Genomic DNA, 14,739 nt, shown 5'->3' with positions numbered 1-14,739 from the left:
GTAAGACATAGTTCTGTGACTAAAATACCTCCTTCAAAGAAAACAGAAAACTGTTATTGATAGCTAGTCCATAGTCTTCACTGTTTTCACATGTGCATACATTTAGTTTCTGACTTTGGCCCACTAATCTTATCATCCTCAAATTGGTTACCATAAAGTTTTAAAAAATTATCCTTTAATAGATTTCAATGTCCATACAGTATGGAAACAAAGTTTACTTTCTTGATACTATATAGTTCCTTGTCGTTCAGTAGAGTGAGAACTGAATTGTAAGTGAATAGCTTAAGTTTCTACCAACAAAGCCTACTGGTCTGTTTCTCATTGTGATTGTTGCAGGATGCTGTTTCAGCAGCAACAGATGAAGAAAGGCTGATCAAAATTCATGACGTCATCCAACAACTGCCCCCTCCTCACTACAGGTAAATCACGTGTTGTAGATATCACCCAAGAGTACAAGTCAGTTGATGCGAAGAGTGGTGTTTTTCTTTGGTTTTCTAACTACTAAAACTTCCATGGAGTTCTGTTTAAACTTCCGTTTGTTCATACATTTATGTTTCTGTATCCCAAGGCCTGGCACAGTGCTTGGCATCCAGTAGGCACTTAATAAAAGTTGAATTAATGAACAAAAATAAATGAACAGATTGATAGTTGACTAAACCTGTTTTGGGGGGGTGTTTTGTTTTTTGTCTTTTGATACCCTGAGAAATACTGGTGTATGATCACAAGTGTGAATACTTGTGATTCCTTGAATCCAAAGTAGGATACAGTGCTGAGTGCCTGTTTACTTCCAACCCTCTTACCTTTTTCAAAAGGTGTCCAAGCTACATAGAACCACAAAACCTAACAGGGGTCTCAGAATTCCTCCTCAGGAGACTCTCAGATGATCTATAAACCTGTGTTTTCTTTTAGGTCTTGTTCTTGTTTATTGTTTTTGTTGCCATTGCTACTTTTTAAGACCCAATTTAATCTGTATGTTAGTTTGGACTCTAAGAAATAGTTTTGCTCATATCAGAGAAGACCAGAATAAAATTAAAGATGACTGCCTTTTAGTGAGAGAAAGAAAACAGTATGAACCATAGGTGATAATATGCAAAAAAGCAAAAGGTAAAATTTTTAAATTTCAGTCATTGACAAAAAGTAAATGCAGTAGATGTTTTAGTAATACACGAATTAAGTAATTTAATGCTTTTTTTTAAGAATCACATTGGTCATATATGTATTTGAAAACTCAGCACTAAATTTGGCACTCAACACTAAAATTTTTAATCAACATTAAAAATTAGCATAGTTTTTTTTAGTCAGCACTATAGTTGTAAATCATGATAATCAAGAGCCAGAAGGTAACTTGGCCCTGACTCATTGTCCTGTTAACGTAGCCTGTGTTAAGAGGAATGTGAGGGAATTAGAGGTTCTTAAGGACCCATTGAAGAGTGAAAAAAAAAACCCAACAACACAAAAGAGCTTTTGTGAAGGAAGGTCAAGAAATGAGGTCTTCAACCCTGAAAAAGAAAGCTGAGGAGACAAATCTGATAGTACACAGTTATTGAAGAATATTTAAGGAGGAAGACAACTTTTTTTTTGTACTTGCCAGAAAAAGAAACCTAGTGCAATATAATGAATATTACCTTTGAGAGAGGGGAGTTTTTATTTGCATGTTCATCACTTCCTATGTGACCTCTCCAAGCACTAATATCCATGTGTGTGAAAAGAATACTAATAATCCCTTCTTAAGAGATTTTTTTGATGTTATAATGAGATCCAATGTGCGAATGAGTCTGGCCCTGAGTATTTTTTTTTAATGTAAAACATAGCAAGACAGATGATTAGAATTAGGCCAAGACTTCTTGACTTAGTTTTATAGGAGGTACCATATAAATACATCTTTTTTCTCTAAATTAAAAAAAAGATCAATATAATATATATGTACATGGTTTTAAAAAGTCAAATGGTGTGTACAGATGACTATTTTTCACTGTAAAATGAAAAATGCTCCACAACCCCCCTTCCTAATTTCTCCTTATTCTCTATTTCTGAATAGCATGCGTATGCTTTTATTTCTTGATTTTTCATTTTTAGATAATTATTTTTACCTTCCTTTTGTGGTGAATAAAATTTAGCTTTCTTATCACCCCCACCCCAGTACCACACAAACTCACACTTCCCCTTCTTTCATGTTCAGAGTCTGGTTATGTCAGCATTTGGAGTTAAACCAGTATTCACTGTCTATATTGTAGTGTTACAACCATGTAACTGTTATTCATGACTGCACATAATAGATACTAGACTTTATTTCCTTTCTGGAATAGCTGTGTGTGTGTGTGTGTGTGTGTGTGTGTGTGTGTGTGTGTGTAGCAGATGCCCATTTTTGGCTTGCTGAGTTTCTGTTCATCACTAGTTTATCCCTGAAACTCTTTCACAGGACTATAAATGTTCTGTCAGTGTGTTCAGACTTATCAGGCAACGTGTTTGGTTTTTTTTTGGTCCCGTGAAAATATCCCTGCTGGAGCCTTATGCCCCACTACTCAGTACCTCAGTCCAGGCTGTTTGCTCTCTAGATGTGCAACACTGTGAACTCTTAACCCTCATTTCGGAAGTTCTATTCATTGCCTCCTGCAGGATCTCTTGTCATCTCCCTTGTTTTTACTCCCTGCTTTGTAGTAGACATCTTGGAAGCTTCTCCAGGAAAGTCGATCGGGAGGTAAATGTGTTGAGACTTTGATATGAAAATGCTCCTATTCTACTCTTGTATTTGATTGGTAGTTGACTGCAGAATGTTAGCCTGTAAATAATTTTTCCCCATAATTTTGATGGTATCACACCATTGTCATCTAAGCAAAAATGCTGCAGCCATATGACATATTTTGTTTTGTTTGTATCCTTTCTGGATGCTTTTGAATTTAGAACCTACCTAGTGTTCAGTTTTCACATTGACCCATCTTGGAGTGGGTTCTTTTTCATTCTTTGCTGTGGACACTTGGTAGGCTTTCTCCATCTGGAAACTTCTGGGAAATTTTCTTGTTATTATTTCCTTGATGGTTCTCATTGCAGCTGAAATCCCATCCTTTTTCTTTATTCTCTTTCTGGGTTTATTGTAGCTCTTGAACTAACTGTTTCATTTTCTCACATTCCTTTGTCAGTTTCCACATACGGATTTCCTCCATTTCTTGATTTACAAGAAAGTTATTTCCAGGAACAAACAAACTAAACTTTCTTCCTTCCTTCTGTCCTTCCCCCGTACCTTCCTCCTGCCCTTTCTTGTTCTACTTTACAGCATCCTGTTCTTATCTCATGGATATAATCTCTGCTCTCTAGGAGAATATTACTGGTAATTATAGGTTTTGTTTTGTTTTAAATTGTTCTCTGCTTGTCACAGTATTTGTTCCTTCCTCATTTGGCAGCTCACCCTTATCAAGACTGCAAAATATTCAACAGATTTATGGAAGCAAGAAACAAAAATTCTTTTTTAAAAAATCATGTTTTATAAGTGTGATAGCATTTAACTTCATTATGATTTAAAATAATCTGCCATGAACAGTTATAGAAACACTTAAGATTGGCTTTAGGTAAGCTTACAGTTTAAATGATATTTAGTCAAAGTGGTGCAGGGAAAGAAACCTATTAAACAAAAAAACTTAATAGTGCTGTAGACACCAATCTGTACATTTTACAGAGGGAATCGAGAGTATTGGTTAATATTGTGGGTGAATTAAGAGAAAATCAGTAATATATATGGACAGTGTGTATTATGTGTGTGTATATATGTATACATACATGTGAGATATACTATATGTGTATATATATTTTATGTATGTATATATATACTGTATACACATGTATACATATATTAGTATAGTATGTATACAGCATGTCTAGCATATATATGTATACATACAAATATATATGTATATATACTGTATATATGGTATATGTGAATAATTATGTCAGCAAACTAAAATATATGGTACATAAAATATACAAAACATATATTCAATATAATTAAACACTATTGGCAAGGTGCTATTCTTAGAATACAATGATAAACAAGATAGAATTCATTACCTCAAGGAACTGAAGTTTTAGAGGGGTTATGTATAAAATAGGCAATACTGTATATATATCCATATAAATATATATAATAGACAGTATATATGTATATATTTCTCATCTGGTAAAGTATGTATGCCTCCTATATTTTTTATTTTTTATATTTTATATAAATAAATCTCCCAACATAATTTTATTTATATCCCTTACATATTTATCCCCTGTTGTGTAGGACATTTATGTCACCTGTTATATATAATGTCTCATTATAATGTAGGGACTTTGAAGCCAAACTACCTATATTAGCTATGTGACCTTGTGACCTTGGGCAAGATCCTTTGCCTCTTAGGCTCAGTTTCATTGTGTCTAAAATAGACAATAATAGTACTTTTCTAGTAGGATTATTATGAATATTAAAGGAAGAGAACTTAGGACAAGGCCTGTTACATAAGTGCTATTTATATGAGTTAATTACCCTTATTGTTATTGTTATTATGTATATCTGTGCATTTGCTTTTTTTTTTTTTTTTTTTCCTTCAACGTTTTTATTTATTTTTGGGACAGAGAGAGACAGAGCATGAACGGGGGAGGGGCAGAGAGAGAGGGAGACACAGAATCGGAAACAGGCGCCAGGCTCTGAGCCATCAGCCCAGAGCCCGACGCGGGGCTCGAACTCACGGACCGCGAGATCGTGACCTGGCTGAAGTCGGACGCTTAACCGACTGCGCCACCCAGGCACCCCTATGTTTATCTATAATGTGTGTATGTGTGTATATACACTCACATATATATGTATCTTCTGTAGAAGCAAGAAACAAATTATTTTTTAAATCATGTTTAAATAAAGTGTTTATACCATTTAACTTCATTATGAATTAAAATAACCTTGCATAAACTTTACAAAAACACTTAAAATTGGCTTTAGGTAAAGCTTACAATATATATTCATATATAACTTTTATATATTATGTTTATCTCCTCTAACTATATTCATATTTTTCCTACACAGTATATATTTTCCTTTATTATACAGATATAGATATTTTTCAACAATATATAGATATTTCCCTTACTAATTACATATGTAGCTCCCTTAGTTATTTAATCTTCCCTGTTGAACATTATATACTTTTACCTGCTATATATTATATATTGTACATGTATTGTACCATATATCTGTATAGAATATATATCTATATATATTTATATGGATATATATGTATTGTTTGTTTTATAAACACAAGTTCCTTGAGGCCATGAATTCTGTCTTGTTTATCACTGTATTCTCAGAATAGAACCTTGCTAATAGTAAATGTTCAATAATATATATTGAATATATATATTATATATTTTATGCACCATGTATTTTATAGCTTGCTGGTATATGTATACATATATAGAATGTATATCCTAATATTATTTTCTTTATTCCTAATATATATTACATACAATGCATGCCCACATGTTTTACATATATTGTTTACTATGTACATATTTCCCATTCTATATAATATATAATTCCTTGTGATAGATCTCCTGCTATCTAATGTGTTTTTATATTCTAGCGTCCTCTACATAATTTGAGTGTTAGTCTCCTGTTATGTATCTCTCTCCATCCAGACTTTTTAAGATTTTAACATTCACATTTCCTAATTCCTTAAATTCTTGAAAAACATGATTTTTGATAGTGTTCTCTTATGTTATTTAACCTTTTCCCTAATTTACCTATTTGATATGTTTTATGGTGTTTTTAAGTTTTTAGTTTAATTCCAGTATAGTTAGGCATACAGTGTTATATTAGTTTCAGGTGTACAATATAGCGATTCAACAATTCTGTACCCACTTACTCAGTGCTTGTTATGATAAGTGTCCTCTTTAGTCCCCATCACCTATTTCACTCATTCCCCCACCCACCTCTCTAGTAACCATCAGTTAGTTCTCCATAGTTAAGACCCTCTTTCTTGGTTTGTTTCTCTCTGCTGTTGTTTTTTTTTCCTTCACTTGTTTATTTTGTTTTATAAATTTCACATTTCAGTGAAATCATGGTATTTGTCTTTCTGACTTATTTTGCTTAGCGTTTTACTCTCTAGCTACATCTGTATTGTTCCAAATGACAAGATTTCATTCTTTCTAATGGATGAATAATATTCTTGTGTGTGTGTGTGTGTGTGTGTGTGTGTCTGTATATATACATACCACATCTTGTTTATCCATTCATCTACAGATGGATACTTCTGCTGCTTCCATAATTTGGCTATTATACATAATGCTTCAATAAACATAGGGGTGCATGTATCCCTTTGAATTTGTGTTTTGTATTTTAGGGTCAATATCCAGTAGTTTGATTATTGGATTGTAAGGTAGTTGTATTTTTAACTTTTTGAGGAACCTCCATACAGTTCCACAGTGGCTACACCAGTTTGCATTCCTTGGTGGAATTTTTCCCCCCAATTTTGAACATTACTGTGAGGACCACCCATTTACATGAATCTTTGTGAAAATCTAGATTTTTTTTTTTTTTTGATAAAGACCTGACAGTGGAATTCTTGGAAATCAAAGGGCACTAAAATTTTATTCCCGATATACCAAAATTTCTAAGCTGTGAAGATTTATGCAGTGTGTGCTCTGCTGAGTACGACAGTGCTCACTCACCTCATGGCACTGCTGACTAAAATTCTCCTTTAGCTTTTAAAAACATTTTTACAATTAGATATGTGAATAAAATGGAATCTTTGGTTGTTTTGATTTGCATTTCCTATAAAGTATATTTGTGAAGTACTTTAATATTTCCCTTCCTTCATCTACCCACCACCCAAAATTGTAAGATTTTACATGTTTTCTGAACACATTTCTCAAGCTTCCCACCTGTACATGTACATGGTCTCCAGACCAGCCCCACTTCTGTCTGTGTGTCTGCCTTTCCTACTTAAGAATGTTAGGAGGGAACGAAAGTTCCACCTGCGGTTGAAGGAGCAGGGACTTTGGAGCCATGCCGACCTTGATTTGAGACAAGCACTTCTTGTCTTTGTAACCTGGGCACACCTTGGCTGTCTCCTCCATAAAGTGGGGAGTGGCAACACTGTGCTGGGTAGGGCTATTAGGGAAACTTGATGAGATCCCTGTAGAAGCATGTTCAGGGCTCCTGGGTGGCTCAGTCGGTTGAACTCGGCTGACTCTTGATTTCGACTCAGATGATGATCTCATGGTTCCTGAGTTCAAGCCCCGCATGGGTCTCTGCGCTGACAGCAAGGAACCTGCTTGGGATTCTCTGTCTTTCTCTGTATCTCTCTCTCTGCCCCTCCCCTGTTCACTCTCTCACACTCTCTTTCTCAAAATAAATAAATAAAACATTTAGAAAGAAAGAAGGAAAGAAAGAAAGAAAGAATGAAAGAAAGAATGAAAGAAAGCAAACAAGCATCTTCAACAGTGCTTCTAGCTGCCAGCCTCTTTCTTCTCAGATTCACATTGGTCTCTTGGGCTCATATGCCGACCACAGTTTAACTTTCATTACTGTTTCATATAACAGTCTTAAACTTCTGTCTCCTATTTATTGTCTTTAATGGCTTCAGTCCCTATACACTGTAGGTAGGGGCACTTTGAGAAATGTAGGTAATACCTCTGTGTGTTTATCTGATCTCACTTGCACCTAAGCTGATCATGTTTTCTTTCCAAAACTGTTCTGCCCTGTTATTTTAATCTCTCTATATATACATAGAATTCTTTAAGTAAAGCAAGTAAGATAACCCAGGATATTAGGATTTGGAATAGGCTTTCTCTTCTAAAAGCACATTTTTACTCAAATATTCTCTGTCCTTGGTGCCCACTGCAATTCTTCTTTTAACTGTTTAGGCTTGTGAAATACTGTTTTCTTTTATAAAAGAAAAGTTTAAGTCCTCTCCTGTTAGCGTGTCTGTTACAAGTAGAATATCATAAGTTCATGATATCATGTGTTGAGAAATTAGCTTTTATGGAGGACTTACTTCACTGGTGTCCTTGAAACTAGGGGCGCCTGGGTGGCGCAGTCGGTTAAGCGTCCGACTTCAGCCAGGTCACGATCTCGCGGTCCGAGAGTTCGAGCCCCGCGTCAGGCTCTGGGCTGATGGCTCAGAGCCTGGAGCTTGCTTCCGATTCTGTGTCTCCCTCTCTCTCTGCCCCTCCCCCGTTATGCTCTGTCTCTCTCTGTCCCAAAAATAAATAAACGTTGAAAAAACAAAAAATTTTTAGAAACTAGATGTCTGATATTGAGGAGGGCACCTTTTGGGATGAGCACTGGGTGTTGTATGGAAACCAATTTGACAGTAAATTTCATATATTGAAAAAAAAAAAAAGAAACTAGATGTCTGACAGCCAGGAGCAAATATTCCTAAAAATTTTCATTCATTCATTCATTTTTTTGTTTTTTAAAAATATGTATTTTTGAGAGCAAGAGAGAGAGACAGAGAGTGACGGGGGGAGGGAGAGAAACACTGAGTCTAAAGCAGGTTCCAGACTCTGAGCTGTCAGCACAGAGCCCAACTCCGGGCTGGAACCCACGAGGAGTGAGATCATGACCTGAGCTGAAGTTGGACGCTTAACTGACAGAGCCACACTGGCGCCCCTCCTAAAGACTTTTAAAAACTAAGACTGTTTTTTAGAACCAGTCCTGTCAGAAACGTTCATTTCTTACTGCATCTGCCTACACTTTTTTCTTAGAATTCTGTAGATGTGATTACTGTATGCAGAGTATGTAATTCATAATATTCTTCTGACATTTCTGTGGTAATAATAATATTCAAACCTAAACAGCAACAAAAAAATTTGCTGGAGTTTGTATGGTTTCTTTTTCTATTTTTCTATTGAAATCTTAAAAATTAATTAGCACCTTCAGTCTCTAAACTGCTACATACTGTTTCTTTCTGTTAATACGTTCTATTGCATTTTCCAGAACGCTGGAGTTCCTGATGAGACACTTGTCTCTTCTAGCTGACTATTGTTCCATCACAAATATGCATGCAAAAAACCTAGCAATTGTTTGGGCTCCAAACCTGCTAAGGTAAGATGCATTTGACTTATGACCTTAAGTAGAATTTGTCATCTTAAATGAAAGTGTTCCTTCAGTGTTCCATGAGGACAGTTTTTAAAAGTAAAACCCATATGCTGTTCTTATGAGCATCTCCTTAAAAGAGGCAAGTGGAGCTTAACCAAGGTGCTAAAAGTATGCTTTCTTCCTCTGTGGTTTACACATTTAAAAAAAATAATGCTCTTTGAGACTGCTATCTTTGGGGTTCTCTGATGGTAATGTTGGTTACCCTCCAGATCGAAACAGATAGAATCTGCCTGCTTCAGTGGGACAGCAGCTTTTATGGAAGTGAGAATTCAGTCTGTGGTGGTTGAATTCATCCTGAATCACGTAGATGTCCTCTTCAGTGGGAAAATCAGTGCTGTCATTCAGGATGGAGCAGGTACAGCTCACACGGATTTTGTTTACTACAAGGAACATTTTGTTTGTATCTGTTCTTATAAAGGGATGGAAAACTGCATTTCTTATCTCAGTGTAATAATAAATCTGTCTTTGGTAGAAAGCAGCTAATGTATGTCCACTTCTCAAAATGCATAGCTTAATAGTTATTTTGTGTGTACTTAGTGAGTACTACATATTAGACCTATTGTGTAAGTTCATGACACATTAAAAATATGTCCTTTATTGATGTATATAAAGATATGCTATGGAGCAGCAAAAGAACAATTTTTTCCAAAACCAAAGAGATCTCACTGATACCCGGTCTTGCTTGGTATCTCTTCAGAAAGGAAAAGAGTTAAATTATTTAAGGAATTAAAATATCTATATTTATATATATTTATATGTCATTGTTAACAACCTGCTGTGTCACCTTCTTTTCCTCATTCAGTATAATGCCCTATCATTTAAAAAACTTAATGAAGAAAATTTAAAACAACACAGATAGGTAGATAGATGGAGACTGATGTACAGACACTCACACATATTTATATTTTTTTATCTATGCCAAAAATCTTTACTCTTTTCATTGCTTTTCTTTCTTTCCAAAGCTTCTCTGTCGAGACCCAAGTCCCTGCTGGTTTCCTCTCCATCCACCAAGCTGCTGACATTGGAGGAAGCCCAGGCACGAACGCAAGCTCAGGTCACTTCTCCAATTGTGACTGAAAATAAATATATTGAAGTAGGAGAAGGACCCGCTGCGCTTCAGGGAAAGTTTCATACCATAATTGAGTTTCCACTTGAAAGGTAAAATTCATTGAATCCTCTTTAATAATGTGATTTTCATGGCCAAGTGTTCTTCTTTTTTTAACTTTTGTATTTTAGTATTATTGTATCGATGTTGAGCTAGTCCCAGAAAAGCCCATTCATTTGATTACAGATGATATTTCATAGGGAATGACACAAATGATTCTCGAAAAGCATGACAACATCATGTCATTTTAAAGAAGATGAAAGTTAATCATAGACGGTGAACTGTTAGGAAAAGTAATACACTTCTACTATGTAGGGTTTGATTTTCTCTCTGAGATACTTATTTAGATATAAACTGGATTGGAACAGATTACTCAGGAAATAATGGATGGATAATGACTTGTTTGACATTAAGTTTAGAATAGGCAGAACTTCTCATAGCGTGACCTCCCAACCAGCATGAAGAGATGAATGCATAATATTCCTGTGTGTGTGTGTGTGTGTGTGTGTGTGTGTGTGTGTGTACACACGGCATCTTCTTTATGCATTCGTCTCTTGATGGACACTTGGGCTGCTTCCACACCTTGGCTATTGTAAATAATGCTGCAGTAAACCTAAGAGTGCACATGTCTTTCAAATTAGTGTTTTTGTTTTCTTTGGGTAAGTATCCAGAGGTGGAATTACTAGATCATATGGTGCTTCTATTTTTAATTTTTTGAGGAACCCTCATACCATTTCCCATAATGGCTGCACTAATTTATATTCCCACCAGCAGCGCAATGAGGGATCCCTTTTCTCCACTGCCTTGCCAACACTGGTCATTTCTTCTCTTTTTGACACTCGCCATTCTGACTGGTATGAGGTTGTATCTCATTGTGCTTTTGATTTGCATTTCCCTGGTGATGAGTGATGTTGAGCATATTTTCAGGTGTCTGTTGGCCATCTGGATGTCTTTTGGGGGAAAGGTCTTTTCAGGTCCTCTGCCTATTTTTTAATTGGATTGTCTTTTGGGTGTTGAGTTGTAGGATTTTGAAATATATCTTGAATGTTAATCCCTTATTGGATATATCATTTGCAAATATCTTCTCCCATTTAGTAGGTTATCTTTTTGTCTTGTTGATGGTTTCCTTCACTGAGCAAGTTCTTAAGTTTGATGTGGTCTCAATTGCTTATTTTTGCTGTTGATGCCCTTGCCTGAGGAAATACTCAGAAAAGTACTGTTAAGGCTGATGTCCAGGAGATTACTGCCTATATTTTCTTTTAGGAGTTTTATGGCTTCAGGCCATACATTTAGATCTTTAATCTATTTTGAGTTTATTTTTGTGTGTGGTGATAGAAAATGGTCTAGTTTCAGTCTTTCACATGTAGCTGTCCAGTTTTCCCAGCACCATTTGTTGAAGAGACTGTCATTTCTCCATTGTGTTTCTTGCCACCTTTGTCATGGATGAATTGACTGTGTATGCATAAATTTCTTTCTGGGCTGCCTGCTGTCCTGTTGAACTGTGTGTTGCTTTTGGTGCCAGTATACCGTACAATTTTGATATCAGGGACTGTGATACCTCCAGCTCTGTTCTTCCTCAAGATTGCTGTGGCTGATCAGGGTCTTTTGTGGTTCCTTACAAAGTTTAGGATTTTTTTTTTTTGTTCTTTTGTGATGAATACTATTGGTATTTTGATCGGGATTATGTTAAATCTGTAGTTTGCTTTAGGTAGTATACACATTTTAACAGCATTAATTCTTCTAATCATAAGCATGGTGTGTCTTCTCATTTGTTGGTGTCATCTTTAATTTTTTTCACTAACGTCTTATAATTTCCAAAGTATAGGTGTTTCACGTCCTTGGTAAATTTATTCCTAGGCAGTCTGTTCTTTTTGATGCAACCATCTTTTTGATGGTTTTTTTAAATTTATTTTTCTGCCAGTTTGTTACTAATGTAAGAAAAACAGCTGAAGATTTCTGTATATTAATTTTGTATGTGCAACTTACTGAATTCATTCATTAGTTCTACTAGTTTTTTGGTGGAATCTAGGGTTTTCTATGTATGGTATCATTTCATCTGCAAACAATGACAGTTTTACTTCTTCCTTGCCAATTTGGATGCCTGCCTGACTCCTGTCTGTCTGTCTTTCTCTCTCTCTCTTTCTCTTTCTTTTTCTCTTTTTTCTTTTTTTCTCTCTCTCTTTCTCTCCTTCTTCCTTTCCTTCCTTTTCCCCTTCCTTTCCTTTCCTTCTTGTGTGAGTGCTTATAGCTAGCACTTCCAGTACTGTGTTGAATAAAAGTGGTAAGTGCATCCTTGTCTTGTTCCTGATCTTACAGGAGAAACTTTCAGCTTTTCACCATCAAGTGTGTTGTTATCTGTGGGTTTGCTGTGTATGGCCTTTGTTATGATGAGATATGTTCCCTCCAAATCCACTTTCTTGAGAGTTATTATCATGAACAGATGTTGAGTTTTGTCACATGCTTTTGGTGCATCTGTTGAGATGTGCATGTGATTTTTATTCTTCATTTTGTTAATGTGGTCTATCATGTTGATTGATTTGCAGCTGAGTCATCCTCTCATTGCTGAAATAAATCTCACTTTATCTTGCTCATTGATCCTTTTAATGTGTTGTTGAACTCAATTTGCTAATATTTTGTTGAGGATTTTTGCTTCTGTGGTCATCAGGGATATTGGTCTATGATTTTCTTTGTTTTTTTGCAGTGTCTTCACCTGGTTTTATGGTAGTGCTGGCCTTGTAGAATAGATTTGGAAACATTTCCTCATTTATTTGTTTGGAATAGTTGGAGAAGGATAGGTAGTTTTTTATTTTCTGTCTGGATGGATCTATTCATTAATGTAAGTAGAGTGTTAGAAGTCCCTGACTGTTATTGTATTACTGTCATTTTCTCCCTTTATGTTTGTTAATATTTGCTTTGTGTATTTAGGTACTTCTGTGTTGGTTGCATAGATACTTACAATTGTTATAGTGTCTGAGTTGGATTGATTCCTTTATTACTATGGAATGCCCTCTTTGTCTCCTGTTACAGTCTTTGCTTTAAAGTATGTTTTTTTGTGTAAATTTTGCTACCCCAACTTTTTTTTTTCACTTCCATTTGCATGGGATATCTTTCTCCATTTTTTTCACTTTCCGTCTGTCTGTTTTAACGTGTGAAGTGACTGTCTTGTAGGCAGCACAGAAATAGATCTCGTTTTTTTTTTTTTTTTATCCATTCAATAACCCTTTGTCTTTTGATTGGAGCATTTAGTCTATTTACGTTTAAAGCAGTTACTGGTAGGTTGTACTTATTGCCATTTTGTTCATTGTTTTCTGGTTATTTTCTTAGTTCTTTGTTTCTTTCTTTTTCTCTTGCTATCTTTCCTTGTGATTTAATGACTCTTTAGTGTTGTGCTTGGATTCCTTTCTCTTTTGTGTGTGTTCATCTATTATGGGATCTTGGTTTGTAGGCTTGAGGTTCATATATAATGCCCTATGTATATAGCAGTTTATATTGAGTGGATGGTCACTTAAGTTAAAACACCACATTTTTACTCCTTCCTCTACATTTTATGTATATGACATCATATTTTACATCTTTCTATTTGTGAGTCTCTTAACTAATTTTTTAAGTATACTTGATTTTGCTACTTTTTTCTTTCAACTTTCACACTAGCTTTATAAATGATTGATCTTTATGTTTGCTTTTACCTGTGAAATTTTTTCCTTTAATCATTTCCGTTCTAGTTATGGCCTTTTCTACTTAAAAAAAAAAAAGGCTTTGTATCATTTCTTGTATGGCTAGTTTTGTAGGGAACTTCTTTAACTTTTGTTTGTCTGGGAAAGTCTATCTCTTCTGAATGAGCCTTGTCAGGTAGAGTGTTCTTGGCTGTAGATTTTTTCCTTTCAGCACTCTGAATATATCATTTCACTTCTTTCTGGCCTGAAAAATGTCTGCTAAAAAATCAGCTGATAGCCTTATGGGGTTTTCCCTTGTATGTAACTATTTGTTTTTCTGTTGCTGCTTTTAAGATTCTCTCCTTACCTTTAATTTTTCCTATTTTAACTATTATGTGTCTTTGTGCGGACCACCTTGGGTCCATCTTCTGGGAGGCTTTTGTGCTTCCTGGACCTGGATGTGTGTTTTATTCCCTGCGTTAGGGAAGTTTTCAGCTATTACTTCTTCAAATACGTTTTCTGCCCCCCTGCTTTTCTCCTTTTGGGACCCCCATAATGCAAATGTTAAGATGCTTGATGTTTTCCAGAGGCCCTTTTGCCTACTGTCATTTAAAATTTTTTTTTCTTTTTGGAGTTCAGCTTATGTGGTTTCTGCCACCCCGTCTTCCAAATTGCTGATCCATTCTTCTGCGTCCTCTGATCTGCTGTTGATCCCCTCGAGCGTATTTTTCATTTCAGTTATTCTGGTTTTTTCAGCATTTTTGGTTCTCTTTTCAATTTTTTATCTCTTTGTTGCAGTTCTCACTGACTTCATCCACTCTCCTTCGAAGTCCAGTGAGCATCTGTGACCA

General features: G+C 35.5%; 1 protein-coding gene across 1 annotated transcript in view; it reads left to right on the top strand.

The window, feature by feature from the left end:
- Positions 1 to 14,739, top strand: part of ARHGAP32 (Rho GTPase activating protein 32) — a 186,880-nt gene that overhangs the window by 156,963 nt on the left and 15,178 nt on the right. Inside the window, exons 13-16 of the mRNA XM_047072442.1 lie at positions 337 to 419; positions 8,969 to 9,076; positions 9,340 to 9,485; positions 10,093 to 10,288. Of these exons, the coding sequence (XP_046928398.1) occupies positions 337 to 419; positions 8,969 to 9,076; positions 9,340 to 9,485; positions 10,093 to 10,288 (533 nt within the window). The remainder of the gene's footprint in view (positions 1 to 336; positions 420 to 8,968; positions 9,077 to 9,339; positions 9,486 to 10,092; positions 10,289 to 14,739) is intronic.

The sequence above is a fragment of the Lynx rufus genome, unplaced genomic scaffold (genome assembly GCF_022079265.1).
Source record: "Lynx rufus isolate CCGP_SWC_20201006 ecotype Redwood Valley unplaced genomic scaffold, mLynRuf1.p SCAF_9, whole genome shotgun sequence".
NCBI classification, from domain to species: domain Eukaryota; kingdom Metazoa; phylum Chordata; class Mammalia; order Carnivora; family Felidae; genus Lynx; species Lynx rufus.
This window is presented reverse-complemented; position numbering and strand designations above follow the sequence as displayed.